This window comes from Sorex araneus, chromosome 3 (assembly GCF_027595985.1).
Source record: "Sorex araneus isolate mSorAra2 chromosome 3, mSorAra2.pri, whole genome shotgun sequence".
NCBI lineage: Eukaryota > Metazoa > Chordata > Mammalia > Eulipotyphla > Soricidae > Sorex > Sorex araneus.
Genome location: NC_073304.1, coordinates 103,866,695 through 103,888,465, shown reverse-complemented (window position 1 = coordinate 103,888,465; position 21,771 = coordinate 103,866,695). Strand labels below are relative to the sequence as shown.

The window sequence follows — 21,771 nt, the reverse complement described above, 5'->3', positions numbered from 1 at the left end:
CCAAGCTTGCTGGGCAAGACAGACTCAGCATGTCTACCACCGAGTACAAAAGAAGCTAAGGGAGCAGGGTCTATGGTACCTCTGCTGGAGTATTAACACATCTCGTCTGACTTTGTGCTTGAACAATCTACACCAGAGTGAAAGAGCTGGAGAGTACAGCTGGTTCTATGTAGGACCCAGTGTCAATAGTTTTCTCCTGACTTATGCTAGAGATTTCTCTGAATATTTACTTTTCCAAATGTTTTTAAATTAGATAGTCTTTTTAAAAAAATTTATTTATTTTTATTGAGTCACCATATGGAAAGTTACAAAGCTTTCAGTCTTAAGTCTCAGTTACACAATGCTCAAACACCCATCCCATCACCAGTGCACATATTCCACCACCAAGAAAATTAGATAGTCTTTATAAACAATTTTATATGTCTTTCTGGGTCATGTAAGAAAAATAATGTGCATTTTAAAATATTTTTTATTAGTGAATCACTGTGAGATACAGTTACAGACTTACAAACTTTCATGCTTATGTTTCAGTCACACAATGATCAAGTACCCATCCCTCCACCAGTGCCCATTTTCCACCACCAATGGTCCCAGCATCCCTCCCACCACCTCACCCCACCCCTCCACGCCACCCGGCCTCTGTGGCAGGGCATTCCCTTTTGCTCTTTCTCTCCTTTTGGGTGTTGTGGTTTTCTATAGAGGTATTAAGTGGCCATCATGTTCAGTCTATAGTCTATTTTCAGTCCACATCTCCCATTCTGAGTGGGCCCTCCTAGCACCCTTTGCTTGGTGATCCCTTCTCTATCTGAGTTGCTTTTTACCCCCAGTGTGTGAGACCAGCTTCCAAGCTGTGGAGTAATTCTCCTGGTACTTATCTTTACTATTCTTGGGTGTTAGTCTCCCATTCTGTTACTTTATATTCCATAAATGAGTGCAATATTTCTATGTCTGTCCCTCTCTTTCTGACTCATTTCACTTAACATAATACTTTCCATGTTGATCCACCTATATGAAAATTTCATGACTTCATCTTTTCTAACAGCTGCATAGTATTCTACTGTGTATATGTCCCAAAGTTTCTTTAACCAGTCATCTGATCTCAGACACATATTTTTTTTCCAGATTCTGGCTATTGTAAACAGTGCTGCAATGAACATATAGGTGCAAATGTCACTTTTACTATACTCTTTTGCATCTCCGGGATATATTCCCAGAAGTAGTATTGCCGGGTCAAATGGGAACTCAATTTCTAATTTTTTGAGAAGTGTCCATACAGTTTTCTAAAAGGTTGAATTCCAGTCGGCATTCCCACCAGCAGTGAAGGAGAGTCCTTTTCTCCCCACATCCGCAACAACACTGGTTGCTTTTGTTCTTTTGGATGTGGGCCAGTCTCTGTGGTGTGAGATGGTATCTCATTGTTGTTTTGATCTGTATCTCCCTGATGATTAGTGATGAGGAGCATTTTTTTTCATGTGTCTTTTGGCCATTCGAACTTCTTCTTTGAGAAAGTTTCTGTTCGTTTCATTGTCCCATTTTCTGATGGGGTTGAATGTTTTCTTCTCGTGGAATTCAACCAGTGCCTTGATATCAACCCCTTATCAGATGGCTATTGGGTGAACATCCTTTCCCATTATGTAGGCTGTCTTTGTATTCTGGTCACTGTATCTTTTGAGGTGCAGAAGCTTCTCAGGTTAAGGTAGTTGCACTTGTTTATCTGTATTTCCACTTGCCTGGTCAAGTGGTATCTTTGAAGATACCTGTAGCTTCAATGCTGTGGAGCATTTTGCCGACCTTGTCTTCAATGTACCTTATGGATTCTGGTCTGATGTTGAGGTCTTTAATCCATTTTGATCTGACTTTTGTACATGGTTTTAGGTATCGCTCTGAGCCCATTTTTTTTTTTTTTGCAGGTAGCTGTCCGGTTTTGCCAGCACCATTTGTTAGAGAGGATTTCCTTGCTCCACTTTACATTTTTTGCTCCCTTATCAAAGATTGGATGGTCATATATTTAAGGTATGTGTAAGTATATTCAACCCTGTTCCATTGGTCTACTGCTTTGCCTTTGTTCCAGTACCATGCTATTTTATTTATTTATTTATTTATTTGTTTGTTTGTTTATTTTTGCATCACACCTGGAGATACACAGGGGTTACTTCTGGCTCTGTACTCAGGAATTACCCCTGGTGGTGCTCAGGGGACCATAAGGCATGCTAGGAACCGAACCTGGGTCGGCCGTGTGCAAGGCAGATGCCCTACCCACTGTGCTATTGTTCCAGCCCCACCATGCTGTTTAAATTATTACCGCTTTGTAGTAGAGTTTGAGGTTGGGGAAGGTGATGCCTTCCATCTTCTTTTTCCCCAAAATTGCTTTTTCTTTTCGTGGGGGTTTGTTGTTCCATATGAATTTCAGGAGTCTTTGGTCCACTTCCTTGAAGAATATCATAGGTATCCTTATAGGGATCGCATTGAATCTGTATAATGTTTTGGGGAGTATTGCCATTTTGACAAAATTAATTTTCCCAATCCATTAGAAAGGGATGTGTTTCCATTTCCGCATGTCCTCTTTTATTTCATAAAGTAACATTTTGTAATTTTCTCTGTACAGGTCCTTCACCTCCTTAGTTAAGTTGATTCTGAGATACTTGATTTTCTGATTATGAATTATGATTTTCTGATTATGAACGGGATTGGTTTTTTCATATCACTTTCTTCTTTCTCATTATTGCTTATAGGAAAGCCATGGACTTTTGGGTACTGATTTTATAGCCTGTGACTTTACTACAAGTCTATTGTTTCTCGGAGTTTCTTGGTAGAGGCTTTAAGGTTCTCTAAATATAGTATCATATCATCTGCGAATAATGAGAGCTTGATTTCTTCCTTTCCTATCTGGATGCTCTTAATGTCTTTTTTCTTGCCTAATCACTATTTTTGGGGGGGGTTCACACCTGGCGATGCATAGGGATCACTCCTGGCTCTGCACTCAGGAATTACCCCTGGCACTACTCAGGGGTCCATATGGGATACTGAGAATCAAAACCGGGTTGGCTGCATGGAAGTCAAACGCCCTACCCGCTGTACTATCTCTCCAGCCCCAGCCTAATAACTACTGGAAGTAATTCCAGTACTATATTGAGCAGAAGTGGTGAGAGTGGGCATCCTTGTCTTGTCCCTGACCTTAGAGGGAAGGCCCTTAGTTTTTCCCCATTGAGGATAATGCTTGCTATAGGCTTGTAATAGATGGCTTTGACTATATTGAGGAAGGTCCCTCCTATACCCATGTAACTGAGAGTTTTCATCATGAAAGGGTGCTAGATCTTGTCAAACGCTTTCTCTGCATCTATTGATATGGTCATATGGTTTTTATCTTTTCTTTTGTTGATATGATGGATTATGTTGATTGACTTCTGAATGTTGAATGATCCTTGCATCCCTGGGATGAATATCACTTGGTCATGGTAGAATGTGCGTTTTTGGTAGCCAGGTCAATAGTTAAACAATTTTTCTTTTTTGACGAAAACGTGACTTCTTTTCAAGCTTTTTTTGAAAACATTCTGATTTCTTTTAATCAATGGCTGCAGCTAGGAAGTGTCATGTCTCTCTCTTTGCCCAATTTTAATTAAGAGGGCTTTACTACAAAGATTTCAACATAAGAGAAGAAGAATTGGGAACAGGGGTCTCCTTGTTTCTGTTCTGTTATTTGGATCACAGGACTGGAGCTGCAGCAGCAACCCAGGGAGGATATATGATTCTTGGGTATTTAGGGTGCATGCCCTAAGCCTAGTGAGTACTGAGATTGCAGTTGCAGAAGTCCATAGGAAAAAATATTTGTTTTCAACACATCAGATAAAGGTTTGATGTCACTGTCATCCCATTGCTCATTGATTTGTTTGAGCGGGCACCAGTAACGTCTCTCATTGAGAGACTTATTGTTACTGTTTTTGGCCTATCCAATAGGCTACAGGGAGCTTGTCAGGCTCTGCTGCACGGGCTCCATACTCTCGGTAGCTTGCCGGGCTCTCCGAGAGGGGCGGAGGAATCGAACTCGGGTTGGCCGCATGAAAGGCGAACGCCCAACCTCTGTGCTATCGCTCTAGTTGAAACGTTTGATAGCCAGGATATATAACGTACTCATAAAGTTCAACAACAACAACAAGACATTAAAAAAAAACCTATAAAATTGGGGAGAGGAAATAAATAGACAGCTCTTGGAGAAAGACAGGCGAATGACGTTTAGGCACATGAAAAAATACTCAGCACCACTTATCATCAGAGAAATCTAAATCAAGACGGCAATGTGATACCATCTCTCACAGTGAGAATGACACATATTAGAATTAATAGGAACAATCTGTGTTAGCAGGGACACAGTGAAAAAGGAACTCTTATCCACTGCTGGTGCAGATATTATCTGTACAACCCCTGTGGAAAATAGTATGTAGAATTCTCAGTAAACTTAGAATTGATTTGCTATATGAGCCAGCAATTCCACTTTTGGGCACCTATCTCCAGGACATAAAAACACTCTCTCGGGTGGCACCGGCCCCTCCTGCCACCGAGATGTGATCCCGGGGGCCACACGTGTGTGCGCAGCTTCTCCGCAGCTGCAAGAGCATGAATCCAGACCCAGCTAAACTACTTTCGGCATGGGCAGCTCCTCGCAGAATGTCTCCAGCCTGAGAACTAAGCCGCTGCCCCATGCCTGCCCAGGAGGGGAAAGGTGTTTCTCTCTCACCTCTTCCTTTCCGAGGATGAAGGGCGTGGTGACTGCAATATTATGACGACCACAGATGGGGTTTACAAGCTTGCAATGATCCAATATCTGGAAGAAATCTCCCTGGACTTAGTTGTTAAAGTACAGAAATCCAAAACCACGCAGCCGCGCAACCTCATTTCTCTTCACAGGTCTGACTCTAGTGGGGTACTCCTAATAATAACAGTGAGGTTTGTGTTGAAATATTGAATGTAACCAAAGTAAACAGAAAGTAAAGTGAAAAAAACCACTCAAAAGGACATGTGCACAACATTATTCATTACTTCATTCAGTACAATAGCTAAGATATGGAATCAACCTAGGTATCTAATGACAGATGAGTAGATTATGAAGGTGTGAGAAAACTGCATTGCAAGGAATGTTGCAATCATAAAATTTGTTGCGACATTGTTGGTACTGTTGAGTGAAGAAGAAAAACAAACAGGATGATCTCACTTATCTGTGGTACATAGAATACTGCATGAGAAAATGTACTGTAGTAAAAGGGGATGCCTAGTTCACCTTTGACCCCCGTGTTTGGAGAGGAGGACAGAGAAGGAAAGAAATCAAGGGGGAAGAAGAGAATGAGAATGGATGAACAGGCATCAGGGCTCAAGCTACACTGGTGATATGGGTATAAACATATATCCAAAACACAGACTCAACAATGCTGAAACCATGAGATACCAGCTGCAGTTACTGAAACATTGTAATGTGCATGTCAAGCTGACAGGTGGGGATGGGGTGGTGGTTGTCACACTATCAATAATGTTGTAAATCACAGTTCTTTAATAAAAATTGAAAAAAGAAATATGATGTGGCTGGCTTTTTAAAAACTAAATGATAAAAATGTACTCCCATTTGGAGATGTCTTGGCAATCTGATTCATTTTATTTTCATCCTGATTTATTGGATGCAATAGTTTGTCAATTCATGCTCTGTGGGGATATGGTGGAAAAAATAAACTTTTACCATTGCTGGTGGGAATGTTGTCTGGTACAACACCTGTGGAAAGAGTAGAAAGTTCTAAATACTTAACTGCCATATAACCCAGAAATTTCACTTTTGGGCATCTAATCCCAGGATATTAAAACGGTCCCTCAAAAGGTCATTAGTTACTGCTGCACTCAGTTCAGTAGCTGAGATATGGAATCATTATAGGTGTCCAATGACAGATGAATGCATTATGAAGATGTGGTACATATACACAATGGAATGCTTGGATTACTATGCAGCTGCAAGAAACGATGAAATCATGCATTTGCTTTGAATTCTTTTAGCATTTTCCAAATAATTTTCAGTATTAAGTTTTTCATGGTTTTTTTTTGTGAACTATTTTCTCTGGCCAAGGACTGTGATGAAGCATTTGATTTGTATGTGTGAGCACTGAGTTCTGTTCTTTGAAATACCCCCCAAATATGCTTTTTAAATTTTCAGAAAAAAACTTTCAGAAAAAAAACTTTCAAAAAACTTTCAAAAAAAACTTTCAAAGAAAACTTTCAGAAAAAAACATGAAAAACACGAAGTGTTTTTTAATTTACTTAAATGAGAAGCTATATGAGTGTGAGAGTGTGGGTGCACATGCATCTGAGAGCCTGTGGAGTGTGCATGCATATGAGAGCTTGTAATGCATGCATGCATATGAGAGCACGTGGAACTTGCACACATATGGGGACTTGAGTGGGAGTCTCTAAACTGGGACACTGAGCACCATTTGTGTTTTCTGCCTATTTGTTTTGACTGTCTCCCTCAGAGGAACAGTTATTTGTGAGACCCACTCCCCAGAAAGAGAAACACATCCATACACATGCTTGCACATAATTCCACTCACACACACTTTGCACACCATGCACTTGCTCTCATCCACACTCTCACTTCCCCTCCCCTTCTTCAATCCAGGATGGAGGAAGCCAGCGAACTCCACTTCACACGTGGTCTCTCATGTGCCGCCAGCTTCCACTGTGTCCAACAGCTCCTTGTGTAAGTCCCCCAGGACTCTTCCAGTCCTGGAAAGAACACATTGTTTTTAGAGGGTTGCATCTGCTGCAGGGGCCCTGGGGAGAGAGGACTTGGCTCCTGAACCTGTAGGTGCTTGAAAGCAGGAGAAGCATAAATAGCTCCTTTCTCTCCAATTTGCACAATACTGCCACATCTCCAGCCAAAGCTTCCTGGGATCTGTGCTCCTCTAGCCTGCATGACTCCTCCTGTTCTCCTGGTGGCAGGTAATCATGCCTGACAGAGCTGGGAAAAGAGTGGAAAGTTATAGCCCTATGGAAAAGGTGAGTGAGAAAGCACTTACTCAGACTTTCCTCAAGTGAAATTAGATCCTGAGACGCATTGCCAGAAGTGGAGCAGGGGTGACTAAGGATCATTCCTTTGTGTTAAGTTTTAGGGTCTGACTTTTTTGAAATAATGGCAAATGCTGCCTAGAACCCTGGAGATCCTGAGACACACCCTTTCCCCAAACCCACCGAGAGGGCAATAAAATAATTTGAAAACATAGGCCACTGTTCGGGGAATTTAGATAGTGGACATACTCGTGATATGATGGCAGATTTTCCACCAACTTCTTTTACACATGGGGAACCTGAGGAATAGGGTATTGTTACAGCACCAGACCACTGTTATCTGGTACTGCTGCATTTCCCTCAGACACACTTTTAAAAATAACACTTCCACTTCCAGCTGTTCGGAACACAGGCATGGTCAGAGGGAGCTGTCCAGGACACAAAGTTGGTCAGGAAGAGCTGTTCGGTCCTCCTCAAAGGTGGCCAGGGAGAGCTGTCAAGCTCTTCTCAGAGGCTGCTCAGAGGCTGTCCAGTCCTTCTCATTAGGTGGTAAAGGCAGTTATCCAGCCTGACTCAGGGGTGGTCAAGGGGTGCTGCCCAGCCCTCAGAACTGTGGGGAAACTGTCTAGATCTCCACGTTGGTTGCTAGGGGACAGTTTGCTGCTCGCCACAGAGGAACAGTGGCAGAGAAAGTGGCTCGAGAATGGGTGCTGTGGCAGGGGAGTGTGCACAACAATCTCTTGCTTCCATGAACGCTATGCCGGCTGTTTGGCTGAGGTTGCAGTTTGGGGGCTCATAGCTCCCAAGGAGACAGAACAAGAAGACACCACTTCTCATAGAACCCCAGATGAAGAAAGTCCCAGTTCTCATCATATAATGGTTTTAGGAAGATCATAGTGTTTTGCAATTTATCCTCAGTATGAGAACCTGAGACGAGCTTCAGGGATTAGTGTGTTTGAAGGAAACCCATGAAGTGACCTTTTCCCCAAACCCACTGAGAGGCAATAAAATAATTTGAAAACATAAGCCATTGTTCTGGGATTTAGATTGTGGTCATAGCCACGATATGATGGCAGATTTTCCACCAACTTCTCTTACACATGGTGGAACCTGAGGACATTGTTAAGTGACCCCCAATTATCTGATCTTGCTGCAGACTCAGAAACGCCTCTGACTGCAGCCCAAAGTACTGGGCCTTTTTAAACATCCTGGAAAAGGTCAGTTACATCCCTGTAAACTTCCCTGAAGGAGGAAGATGTGATTCTGTTAGGGAGTGGCTGAATGGTGTACTATCACCCCTCCCTTACACTCTCTCTGGGCAGGAGCTGAGCTCTGAGCACAAACAGCCCCAGGCATGCATCTCACAGGGGTTTCTAAGACCCTTCCGCTTGTCCAGACCTAAATTCACAATGCTGACAGGTTTTGGACCAGCTCCAGAAGTGCAGGTCTCTATCCTGGCCCCCTGGCCTTTTTCCTTTATGGATAGCAGAAAAGACCCCTGCCTATCCCAAGGGTGACTCAGTCCCTCTCTCTGTAGAAAACTCACCCACATCACATCCAATGCTCCCATCACTATCACTGCATGACTGTCATTCCATTGTTCATCGATTGGCTTGAGTGGGCAAAGTAACATCTCTATTTGTCCTAGCCCTGAGATTTTTAGCAGCCTCTCTTCACTCGTCCTTCCCAACAGTGCCACATTAGAGGCTCTTTCAGGGCTAGGGGAATGAGACTCATCATTGTTACTGTTTTTGGCATATTGAATATTCCATAGGAGCTTGCCAGGCTCTGATGCTCCCCTCAGTCCCTCCTAATTGAGTGACTCAGCCTGATATCCCAGAGGCAGGTTCCCCACTTCTGACATGACTTTCCACTGAACAGCCACGTAAGTGGAGCCAGCAGGAAGAATGGCCACTGCCTCTGGGAACCAGCAGATGATCCGAAAGGTGAGAATGTGAGTGAGTACCTGTTAGCTGCTTGCGGAAGAAAAAAGTCCTCTTTTGGAAAAGTTCTCACCACAGCTCAGGAATCAGATTCAGACCACTGCTGTGAAAGAAACCTGTCTGTGTGCATGTGTGCATACATGGATGTATTGTGTGCACTGCATGCATCTGTGTGCATCCATGTGCATATGTGCATACAAGTGCATGTTTGTGCACTGCATGAATCTGTGTGAATCTATGTGAGTGTGTAAATGGGTGCACATGTGAACACTGTATATATATATGTGTATATGATATGGGTACATGTGTGTGCACTGAGTGCACCTGTGTGCATTTGTTTACTGGTGTGTACTGAATGAAAGTTTGTGCACTGTATGTGCAGTGTATGTATCTGTATACTGGAGGGAAAGCACAGGGGTAGGACGTTTGCCTTGCACGCAGCCGACCCGGGTTTGATTCCATCTCTCTCAGAGAGACCGGCAGATTACTGAGAGTATACCACTCACATGGCAGAGCCCAGCAAACTATTTGCGACATATTTGATATGCCCAAAACAGTAACAACAAGTCTCACAATGGAGACGTTACTGGTGCCGGCTCGAGCAAATTGATGAACAACAGGACTATAGTGCCACCTGTATCTGTATGAATGTGTGTAAAGGAGTGTTTATGCACTTTATCTATCTGTATGCATATGTGTACATGTATATGTTTACTACAGGTATCTATGTGCAAGTGTGTATATACGAGTTCATGCATGTACTGTATTTGTTTTCATCTATGTGCGTGTATGTGTGGTGTGCATGTTTGTGTATATGCAGGTTTGTGCGTATGAAGGGGCATATCTCAACAGAAACCAGAATTGCTTGTTGCATTTGCACGTCCAAATTGATTGTATCTGGGTTCTGTGTCTACTTTCCTCTCTTCCCATGATAATAAAGAGTTGATGGTGTTGGCTTTCTCTGTGACTCTAACATGGCAATCTAAGAAAAGGGAAGGAATTGTGCAGGAAGGGAAGGAAGTGGGCAGCATTTTCCAGGCTTTACTTAAGAACCATTTCCTCAGGAACAAAATGACCTGTCCATCTCCACCCCACCCTCCATGTATGCTCCCCACAAGTGGGGCTTTTGAGAAGTGCAGACAGTAATTACAACTATGGAGAGGAAGTAAAGAGCTAGCAGGCAAAGAGGTCAGAGGAAGTATGTGAACAGGTGCTCCAGGTCTATGAGCTCCAGAATGATCTTAAACCCAGAAAGAGGCTCCAGTCGTGCCAAGTCTGGTGGGAGACTAGGTTCCTCCAGCACAAGACTTTCTATTTCCCGGCATCTGATTACTCTTAGATATGTCACTGTCCTTCACCCTGTCCCCTGGGCACCCTCTGCTCTCTCCTCCCTTGGCACTGGCCATGGGTGCTGCTTTCACCATTTAATTTTCTTAATGTGTCCATGGGGGTGGTGGGGAGAGGGTCTTTGTGAGGTTTGTAGTATATCTTGAAAGGTAACAGAAATATCCAGAGGAACTTAAATGTTAAGGCTCATTAGTTCACAAAATGTAAATTCATTATATTAGAGCCACCTGAGAAACAAAATGGCTGATAATCCTTAAAGTTTTTATAAAGCATTCAGGTATCTAAGTGCAACAAAAGAACTTTGTTGTTCTTTCTTCAAAGTCCTAATCAAGTACTCCACAATGGGTTAAATCAAAGGAATCTTACCTTTTAAATAATCCATTCCATTTTGTTCTTTAAAATTCTGGGAAAGCTCATATTCAATTTGCTATTAATCCTATGTGTTTGCACACATTCATTTAAGTTTTACAACCTTTATCAAAGACGATCAGATAATTCTCTGCATCACAGAGCTGAATGAGTTTATGTGGCTCCAAAGTAGTGTGAGGCACAGCTGACAATGAGGGCTGAGTCATGCTACCTTTATTTTTTCTTTTTAATTTCTTTATTTTGAGGGAGGGTACCCAGCAGTGCTCAGGGATTACTCCTGGCTCTGTGCTCAGGGATCACTCTTGGTAGCTTGAGGGACCATATCAGCTGGGGATTGAACCCTGCTATGCCTCATGAAGGCCAAGTGCATTATCATCCTGGCCCAAATCCTGCCATTTTTCTCTGTGTATGTGGGTATTGCTTACAGTGAAAGAGGGTCGAAATTAATTTTTCCCATGGGAAATTATCTTTTATTCACAAAACACACAAATACAGTTGGATAGCTCTACACTCATCGTGTAGAGTGTACATTCGTGTGTATGAATGAGCTTGTTTTTGATCCCATCCAAAATTGATCAGAAAGAAGTCTGTGTTGAGTGACAAGATGGAAGGTAATTGTGAAGCACCTAAGGGTCTTAGCAGTAGAGATAAAGAAAAATGGACCGTTTAAAAGGATATTAGGAAATACAATGTCACAGTTCCAATATTTACATAGCTTTAGATTGGGCAGAGGGAGCAGTGAAGCACAGTTATGGAATTACTAATTTATGCAAATGGGTCTCTCATCTACTACCTAGTGCTGAGAGCACTACCTTTTTTTTTTTTGAAAGAGGGTCTAAATTTAACGCTCTTTTGTCCAGAAGTGTTGAGAAAGCTTAGCTCTGGAAGTCGTGGCTTTGAATGTACTTCTACGGGTGAGTGGTGGGTGAGTTACTTTTCTTAGCCTGAAAAATCAAAACATTAGCTTCAAAATAAAAAGCCCATTTTCTTTCTCCTCACTCAAAGTGTTTGATTCTCATCCTGGTTTAGGAGGGATCCGATGGGGATGAGGAGCTCTGCTGGTGGTGAGCGATCTGGAGATGAGAGGGTTTCTTCATGGTCTAGTCCCTGGAGCTGGACCAGCAGGGCACACGTTTTTTTTTTTTTTCTGTCCATAGTCAGTCCTGGACCCACGGTTCCTGGAGGTGGAGAATTACACTGCGACCACGCATTTCATTCTGCTAGGATTCCCAACGCGGCCAGCATTCCAGCTGCTGCTCTTCTCTGTGTTCTTGGTCACCTACCTTCTGACCTTGCTGGAGAACTTCCTCATCATCTTGGCCATCCGCAGTGATGGGCAGCTGCACAAACCCATGTACTTCTTCCTGAGCCACCTGTCGTTCCTGGAAATGTGGTATGTCACGGTCATCAGCCCCAAGATGCTGGTGGACTTCCTCAGCCGAGACAAGAGCATCTCCTTCAATGGCTGCATGACTCAGCTGTACTTCTTTGTCACCTTTGTCTGTACAGAGTACATCCTCCTGGCTGTCATGGCCTTTGATCGCTATGTAGCCATCTGCAACCCTTTGCGATACCCTGTCATCATGACCCCCAGGCTATGTGGCACCCTGGCTGGGGGCTGCTGGCTGTGTGGCCTGATGACCGCCATGATCAAGATGGTCTTCATCGCTCGGCTCCGCTACTGCGGCACGCCCCACATCAACCACTACTTCTGTGACATCTCTCCACTACTTAACGTCTCCTGTGAGGACTCCTCTCAGGCCGAGCTGGTGGACTTCTTCTTGGCGCTCATGGTCATTGCTGTCCCCCTCTGCGTGGTGGTGGCATCTTATGTCACAATTCTTACCACTATCCTCAAAATCCCATCTGCCCAGGGCCGTAAAAAGGCTTTCTCCACCTGTGCCTCCCACCTGACCGTGGTCACGCTGTTCTACTCTACCACTCTGTTTACCTACGCCCGCCCCAAGCTCATGTACGCCTACAACTCCAACAAGGTGGTGTCGGTGCTATACACCGTCATAGTCCCGCTGCTCAACCCCATCATCTACTGTCTGCGGAACCGCGAGGTGAAGGCTGCGCTCAAGAAAACCATCTTGTGCAGAGGAAGCGGGCCTCGGGAAGACAGCTCCGAGTGACAAGCAGGATAACGTGTTTAACAACAACAAAAAAAATAACTGCCCACTTAAGTTAGAAAAGTAGAAGGAAAAAGGAAAAAAAAAACTAAACTTTAAATTTCATAGAGGCTTTCCTAATGACAGGTTAAATTTACAACAAATTAGCTAGAGAACATTGGCTATGGAAGAGTGCATGGATGCCCTCAAATAGGACGAGCTCCTCCACTCACAGTGCTCCATAGATGTGCCTGCCCCATACACTGGTTTGTGTGACCCCACATCCTGTTTTCAACAGCAGCTCTCACCCCCTGAATCTGTCTTTCAGATTAAGGCTCAGGCTTTAATTTTTATACAAATAGAATATGAATCTAATTTTTATATGCTCTGGTAAACCAAAAATTTCCTAGGGTTTACTTAATTGGGATTTTGACTTTTTTGTGGTGGCCTGGAACCAAATTCAGTTGTCAGAGGAAGCCCACCCCCAAAGCTCCCTTATTTCCAACTCTTGCCTAGGAACCCTCTGGTGAGTTTCTGTTGCGTCAGCCTTCCAGTTTGGGATCCCAGGTACTGGGACTTCCAGAACACACCTTTAAGTAAATCCTGGGGAACTTGTTGATAGACCTCATTCATGTTTAAGATAGCACTGTTGCACTGTAGCTCTGTCATCCTGTTGTTCATCGATTTGCTTGAGCGGGCACCAGTAATGTCTCCATTGTGAGACTTGTTGTTACTGGTTTTGGCATATCAAATATGCCACAGGGAGCTTGCCAGGCTTTGCTGTGTGGGCATGATACTCTAGGTAGCTTGCCGGGCTCTCCGAGAGGGATGGAGAAATCAAACCCGGGTCAGCTGCATGCAGGCAAATGCCCTACCCGCTATGCTATTGCTCTAGTCCATTAAAAATATTATCTCCATAAAATATTTTGAAATTTTCCCTTGCATACATTTTATCACTAAATTACATTAATAATAAATATTCATTGGATTATCATTCCCATACATAATTGATGGAATTGTGGCTTTCTTGGGGCAAATGTAATCACTATTACAAACAATTACATTCTTTTGCAAATTGAGAAAAAGTACAAATATAAAAGCCAGAAGAGATAAAAATGTGGTCTGTATGGTGATTATCCAGATCTTTGCTGAGGCACTTGGGATTCCCTGAACTCCTGTGTCAGTGGGGACAGATATCCTTGTTCTCATGTGCTTATGCTTTCCTCATAGAGGTTGGTTTCCTGGGATCTCAGTGAGAGGAGGACAAAGTGGACGTCCAGAGCCCTTCCCCAAATGGGTCAAGAGCACAGAACTGTTGAGAAAATCTAACCTTGTACAAATCAAATAAGTCAGACAAAATGTATGTGCCTACATATACATTACTAATAAAAAGAACATCAATGAAAACAAAGTAAAGAGAATTTTATTAGATAAATTAATCGATGAATTTCTAGAGAAATGAGTATGATAACAGAAAGAACACTATCAATATTAGCTATTATATATTACAGACATTTAAGAAAATTCAATAAATAAGTGTTTGCTTTAAAATAAATTGTATATTAGATATATTTGAATGGTGTTCTTTCAAAGTGTATTTGAGAATAAAAATAAACTGAATATTCTTACAGCCATTCAAAGAGTCTTTTTGTTGTAGGGGCTCCCTAGGAGTGCTTAAGACCCAGAGCACATTTCCAGAATGTGTGTCTGATTTTTAGGTGAGCTTAGGTTTGTTTACATGGGGTCTGGCTCTGCTTAGGGGACACCAAGTCCACACTCAGCAGTAATGAGGAGACCAGGCCATGCTGGGAGTATTTAGATTCAGCATCTCAAACACATAAGGCAGGTGCTTCAACCCTTTGAGATATTTCTCTGGATCCTTAAGAACGTTTTACAAGTAAAATTTCCAATTCATATAATTCACTGGTGAATTTTACCAGGCAACTTTCAAATCTTTTCTTTATTGAAGTAACATTATATAAGTTTTAGCTATGTATCATTATAACTTAATATCTATCTATATATTACATTAAGTCAATCTCTAAAAGTTCCTTTTAATCACAATTCCAACTATGTAAACTCCTTCTTTTGAATTGAATGTCTGTGTTCCTTTTATATTCATGTTGAAATCTTATCTTGATATAAAAATATTTGACAATAAACTTTTGTGCAGAGAATTAAGTCTGTAAACAGCAAGGTTGTTTGTGGTGGTGACATGAGACTCTGGAGAAGAAAAATAACTCTGCATCTGTCTTAATGCACTCTTTATATTCAAGTACCTGCGCTGCAGCTGAATAAGGGAGATAGATGCCAGGTACACGCGATGACCTCCAGAGACAATGGTTGGCTCAAGGAGGAAGCTACTGGAGCAGGACTTTACAGCACTTAGAGACCCTGGGCAGTGGGCAGTGAGTGGGGATAGACAGTGCAGGGGGGACTTAGCAATGTCAGAGCACATGGAAGTGACTGCCTGGGTCTTTTTCAGCAACTACAGCTCATGTTATAGGAATAACTTGCAGTTAGATTTACTCCAATTTCTTCTTGAAGGGCCCCACTGAGACATGCCTGCATCACAGAAACTTGTGACACTGGAATCTTCTATATGGATAACCATTCATAATCCATATAATACCTATGTTTAATATGAAAGACTAAATCCATTTCACAAGTATTCTGATAAAAGAAAATACTGTGCAAGGTTAGAGTATTTGTATCTTGGATTTGACAATATACCCAAGTTTTAGGCTGCAATCTGAAATTCTATCAAAGTAATACATGGAGAAAATTTCACTATAGGTGGTAAATAATGAGAGAAAAAAGTATACTCAAGGGGCTGGAGCGATAGCACAGCGATAGGGCATTTGCCTTGTACGCAGCCGACCTGGGTTCAAATCCCAGCATCCCATATGGTCCTCTGAGCACCGCCAGGAGTAATTCCTGAGTGCAGAGCCAGGAGTAACCCCTGTGCATCGCCAGGTGTGACCCAAAAAGCAGAAAAAAAGTATATTCAAGAGTCTAACTATTGTTCATTCTAAGAAAGGATGTGTTCACAGTGTGCAGTTTTGTCATCCTAGACCTTTAGGGTAAAACCTTCCTCTACCAATCACTTTGCGAATGGCCATCTGCACGTCCTTGTTCCTGAGGCTGTACACCATGGGGTTCAGAAGTGGGGTGACCACAGTGTAGGTCACTGTCACCAGCCTGTCTTTGCCTGAAGAGTGCTTGGCTGAGGGTCTCAGATATACAGAAGAAGCACAGCCATAGTGGATAATGACCACAGTGAGGTGGGAGGCACAGGTGGAGAAGGCTTTTCTCTTGCCTTCTGTTGATGGGATCCGCAGAATGGTGCGAACAATGAAGCCATAAGAGATGCAGATGAAAGTCATGGGCACCATAAGTGCAATGACTCCACCGATGAAGATGACCAGCTCATTGATGTAGGCTTCTGCACAGGCAAGACGAATGACTGGGGAGATGTCACAGAAGTAGTGGTTGACCTTGTTGGGGCCACAGAAAGGGAGGGTGAAGACTAAGAGGGTGCCTGTGAGAGAGAAAAGAAAGCCAAGGACAGCACAAGAAGCTGCCAGTTGGACGCAAATCTTCCAGCTCATGAGGACAGGGTATCGCAGTGGATGGCAGATAGCCACATAACGGTCATAGCCCATCACTCCCAAGAGCAGGCAGTTTGTGACAGCAAAGCCCAAGAAGAAGAACATTTGAACAGCACAATTGGTATATGAGATAGTTCTGAATAGAGACAACAGATTGATGAGCATCTTGGGCAGGATGACAAAGGTATAGCATGTTTCTGAGATGGAGAGGATCCCAAGGAAGAAGTACATGGGTGTGTGGAGGCTGCGGTCCAGGTGAATGACAGTGACAATGGTGATGTTACCACTCAGAATGATCAGATACAGACACAGAAAAACAGCAAACAGAATGAGCTGGGCATCTCCAAAATTGGAGAATCCCACCAAGAAGAACTCTGTGATGATGGAGAAGTTAGCTTGGTTGGTTGGCTCCCATAGCCTGACCTAGAGAGAAGAGGAAAGCAGGAGCAGTTTGTTTGAGGAACAATAACTGGAGAAGGGGGAAAGACTTTGACTGGTAGAGAAGGTCTGTGGATGGGACCAATGAATGGAGTTGCTAAGGACTGACTGGCATCTATTCCTTGTGAATCTTCTGCTGTCCTGTCTGGGCATTTCCCAGAGTGCTACATGCACTAAGATAGGGCAGCAACTCACATTATACCAGGACTGTTGCCATCCACTGTGTTATGTTTTCGTATTGTATCTAGAGACATCAATAAACTGTGTTCTGAATTTCTCCTGAATATTATAGCACAAAGCAGAGCATGCAGACCACTAGCTTCTGCACAGGTGAGACTTCATTTCCAAGAGGTGTTTGTTGTTGATCTTAAGTTTACCTTTAGACATTCTCTAAGCAAATTATTGCCTAAAGTTCTATGAAAAAATAACCCCATCTGCTTCATTTTCAGAAAACTACTGAACCAACATGTTGATACAATTTTCACTTTGCCTGTCTTATTGACAAAATTGTGTTGAATTAACTCTCCTCAACCATCTCATACAGTCTATCTCATCCAGTCGACAGAGAGCAGGGTAAAAACCCTTAGATAGGTGGAGGCTGTTGGGTCCGAAAAGGGAACCAGACAAACACGTTTTTCACAGCTGGCAGCGGGGTCATCTCTGATCAATTTAGCACTTGGCTCTCTGCCCAAGAAGATGGTCTGACTAAGCTGTGGTTGCATTTCTCTCATTCAAGAAAATAAATCATACCCTTCAGAATTCTCCTCTATGTGAGCCATTATGTCTCTGCATTGTTTTCCCAAAAGAACAGGGGTTCACAAAAGTCAGCATTGCCTGGCCCTTCACCTTGACAGCTTTCTCCTCACTGACAAATCCTTCCTCCTTAATTTGTTCAAACTCTAGTTGAAACTTCAGTATTAATGGTGGAAAAAATTAAAACGACTGAAGACAGTACAGAAATGTATTGAAAAGTGAAGGTTTTAATTACTATAGCTCAATTTAAGCAACCAACTAACAGCCACCCTACACACTGGGGCAGGGTTCTGCATTCCCTGTCCCCTGCCCCTCATCACCTCCAAATGTTTTCCCTTTGGACCCTTCCCTTTTGAGAGGACTGAAAGCCGATGTCTTAGTATTATTTTACTCTTTAAGTGGAGCAGAACAAAGAGTAGATTCCAGGAAGCTTTGAGGTGCTCTCTTAGAACCATTGTTTTCAGTAAGTTATTCATTCACCACCATATATGTTTATTGATAAATTAAATTAATAAATACCTATATTTTATTAAAAATTTGGCCTATACCCTAGTTTCTTTTTTATCTTCAATTTTTTATTATTTAAAGTTTTTTATTATTTTTCAGAAAGTTAAAGAGAAAATATAAGAAATAGACAGTTACATTGTTGAAGTGGAAAATTGTAATAAATTTCTTGATTTGTTTTGTGTACATGTATACTTTTGTATATGTGTCTATAGGTTCTATATGTATAATTGTTATCACATTATACATATATGATACATAAGCTATATGATATATAAGCTCTGATAATATTTTCCATACTTCAATATTATTATTATTATTATTTTGGTTTTTGGGTCACACCCGGCGATGCACAGGGGTTACTCCTGGCTCTTCACTCAGGAATTACCCCTGGCGGTGCTCAGGGGACCATATGGGATGCTGGAATTCGAACCCAGGTGGGCCGCGTGCAAGGCAAACGCCCTACCCGCTGTGCTATCACTCCAGCCCCACTTCAATATTATTTTTATGAGAAAATGCATCACTAAAAATGAAAACGTTAATAAAGTAACTTTCAAATGGCGGGTGAAGATAGAAATTATACCTTCTCTTTGACTATCTTTGAAATTTTTTTGAGGAGCAATAAAGTAGATTAGAGAGGAAGCCTTAAATTATAATAACACTTGTTTCTCCCTGAGGATAAATTAACTCAGAATCAAATGAATATTTTTAATCTCATTGAATTATAGAAAACATGAGATGTTCAACTGATTTGATAGGAGAGAAATAATGAAAAAATGGTTGAAACGTGAGAGAAGACCATAATCATCTCTTCAGAACATACTCTGTGTAAGAATGTACATTAAAGATCCAATAGGAGAGATCCAACAAATATGCTTCATGTGAAAAAAGTTATATTCCAAAAGTACCTGTGTAATAATTACCAATGAGCATAAAAAGTTTGGAGCAAAGAGCTCCCCCAGCTCAAGGGAAGGCTTTCACTCTCCTATTCTTTTTTTTTTAATTAATTTATTTTATTTTTTAAAATTTATTTATTTTTAATTAGTGAATCACCGTGAGGGTACAGTTACAGATTTATACACTTTTGTGCTTATGCTTCCCTCATACAAAGTTCGGGAACCCATCCCTTCACCAGTGCCCATTCTCCTCACCAGTAAACCCAGCATCCCTCCCACCCTCCCCAATCCCATCTCCCCCCCACCCCACCCTGCCACTGTGGCAGGGCATTCCCTTCTGTTCTCTCTCTCTAATTAGCTGTTGTGGTTTGCAATAAAGGTGTTGAGCAAACATCCCTCCACCAGTGTCCATTCTCCAGGACCAATGAACCCAGTATCCCTCCCCCCGCCAATCATATCCCCCCACCCCACCCCGCCTCTGAGGCAGGGCATTCCAATTTGTTCTCTCTCTCTCTCCTTTTGGGTGTTGTGGTTTGCAATAGGGGTATTGAGTGGCCATCATGTTCAGTCTCTAGTCTACTTTCAGCACGCATCTCCCTTCCCACACGGGATCTCCAATCACATTTTAATTGGGGCTCCCTTCTCTATCTGGGATGCCTTTCCCCCAGCATGTGAGGCCAGCTTCTGGCTTTCAGGCAGGACCCGCAGTCCCAGCTTTCCCTGGAGCCCCTCCCTGACCCTGCTTTCCGTCACCACGCCTCCCTGCTCGCTCTATACCCTAGTTTCTTAAATGATGTACCATAAAACCATAAGTGTTTGCATAATTGATTATAGAGGGGGTCATAAAAAACTGGCAATAGCAAAAATTTTCTGAATGTGCAACAACCAAAAATTAATTTCAAACCAACCGTGTCGTGAATCTAAGATGTTTTCAACAGTATTTGTCTATATTGCATTTCTCAGGCTTAAAAAGTGCTATGGGTGGAAAACCTTTAAGAAGGCTGGTTTATATTAGCTTTGTTTGGACTACTCCCAGATCTGTGCTGTAGAGAGAGGGAGTGTGGGGGACAGGGCCTCACTCCTGGTGGTACTTGGGAAATACATGGATTGAACTCCTGGTCTCTAGCATGCAAAACATAAGCTAGCTCCACCCATTGAGTTATCTCTTTTGCCCCTATTAAAGGCAATTTTTATTTATTTATTTATTTATTTATTTATTTATTTATTTATTTATGTTTGCTTTTTGGACTACACCTGGCACTGCTCAGGGGTTACTCCTGGCTTTACACTCAGGAATCACTCCTGGAGGTGCTCAGGGGAGCAATCGAACCCAGATTGGCTGCATGCAAGGCAAATCCCTACACGATGTACTATCTCTCTAGTACCCTTAAAGGCAATTTTTAAGCTCATGAGAGGGAAGGTGAAATTTTAAAGAAATCTTGGAACAAGATCTAATTATAACCAAACATCACACTGCAGTTATGATTACATTAACCATACATAACCAAGGAGATGAATGTCTGATTTCATTCAGATCTAGTTTATTCGTCTGGACCACATTCATGAATGCTTTGCTAAAAGAGTCTTTAGAAATAAATTAAAAAGTTATAAATTATTATCAGTCTGAATCTTATAATTCTTTTTCCATCAGTTAATGATTAATAGGACAAACACTCCCAGGATCTTCCCAAGGGAAGTATAGTTTACCTCTCTTTCCATCTCTGAGTTTCATGGGATGAAGTGTGAATCCACAGCAAAGAGTTCCAGAGAGTAGAAGGTCTGTAAATAAAGACACCCTGGTTAGCACTACTTTCTCTTGCTTCCTTCTTGCTCAAAATAGAGTCTGTAGACAGTAGTATCAGCAGAAAGCAATGAGCCAGTTTGCCAATGTATTGGCTGCTCTTAGCACTTTCTCAGGCATTCATGAAAGATATCCTAAGGAATTGGCCTATCAGAGTTGGCAGACTGTCTGCTCCACCATGATCCCCCATTAATTGCAGTTAGAGGTACATCTAGGGCCTTTGAATTCAGCCCTGGGCCTGTTATACCTCAGTGGGTGAAGTTATGCTCAGTTTTTGTCTTTCCCTAAACTCTGCACTCACTTTCCTAGTTGTTTCCCAGTCACCCTCCATCCATGTTCTTGTTTTTCCTCCTTGCCCTCACTAACTGGGCAAACATGGGGTTCCTAGGGCATTTCTAAAATTATAATCTATGGTGACAATGACAATGTGAATGAAAATGTGGCACTGCTATGCCAGTAGATCAACACTACCTCCATTCAATTTACCACAAAGAACAATATAATAGGTTGTGTTTTTCTTAACTTCTCTCCACCAAGCAATATGAGCCAGTGAAGCCAAGAAATGTATTTGACTGAGGCTCAGAACATATTCTGAAACAATTTCCCACCTGAAATGATTCCATTCTGCTCCTTGGTCCTACTGGTACCTGGTTGCTCATCCTGCTCACTCCTACCTTGCTCTGCTAAGAATCCCAAAGAGCATTCACTCAAAGAATCTTGGAAGAAGTTTTCTTTTGTTTCTTATCTACTGTGGCCAAACATGCTGGCTCAGTCACTCTCTTTCACTCCAGGGAGCCATTAGAGCAGCTGTTTTTGGCACACCTCCAACCCTTCTTCAATGAGTAAAGAGGATGCAGAAAACTTGTGTAACCCAAGTCTCACAGGTCCGTCATTGACAATTATGCACCAAATTAATCCCAGGTTGCTGGGAGATCATTAGCAGCTGAAGGCTACTGCAAA

General features: G+C 42.3%; 2 protein-coding genes across 2 annotated transcripts; one reads left to right on the top strand and one right to left on the bottom strand.

Moving 5' to 3' along the window:
* Positions 1-8,945: 8,945 nt before the first annotated feature.
* LOC101539782 (olfactory receptor 6Y1) lies at positions 8,946-12,832 on the top strand. The gene is made up of 2 exons (XM_004611810.2): positions 8,946-8,984; positions 11,855-12,832. Exons 1-2 carry the CDS (start codon positions 8,946-8,948, stop codon positions 12,830-12,832), a joined length of 1,017 nt encoding a protein of 338 aa, XP_004611867.1.
* A 3,041-nt stretch (positions 12,833-15,873) lies between these two features.
* On the bottom strand, positions 15,874-21,470 carry LOC101540045 (olfactory receptor 10R2-like). The gene is made up of 3 exons (XM_004611811.2): positions 21,459-21,470; positions 17,704-17,766; positions 15,874-16,842 (listed from the first exon to the last, which is right to left on the bottom strand). Exons 1-3 carry the CDS (start codon positions 21,468-21,470, stop codon positions 15,874-15,876), a joined length of 1,044 nt encoding a protein of 347 aa, XP_004611868.2.
* Between the last annotated feature and the right edge of the window lie 301 nt (positions 21,471-21,771).

Coding starts and splice junctions, on each gene's coding strand:
- LOC101540045 (XM_004611811.2), bottom strand. Junction 16,843..17,703: donor GTGAGGAGAAAGCTGTCAAG/GTGAAGGGCCAG, acceptor TCTTCTCTCTAG/GTCAGGCTATGGGAGCCAAC.
- LOC101539782 (XM_004611810.2), top strand. CDS start 8,946: ATGGCCACTGCCTCTGGGAACCAGCAGATGATCCGAAAG. Junction 8,985..11,854: donor ACCAGCAGATGATCCGAAAG/GTGAGAATGTGA, acceptor TTCTGTCCATAG/TCAGTCCTGGACCCACGGTT.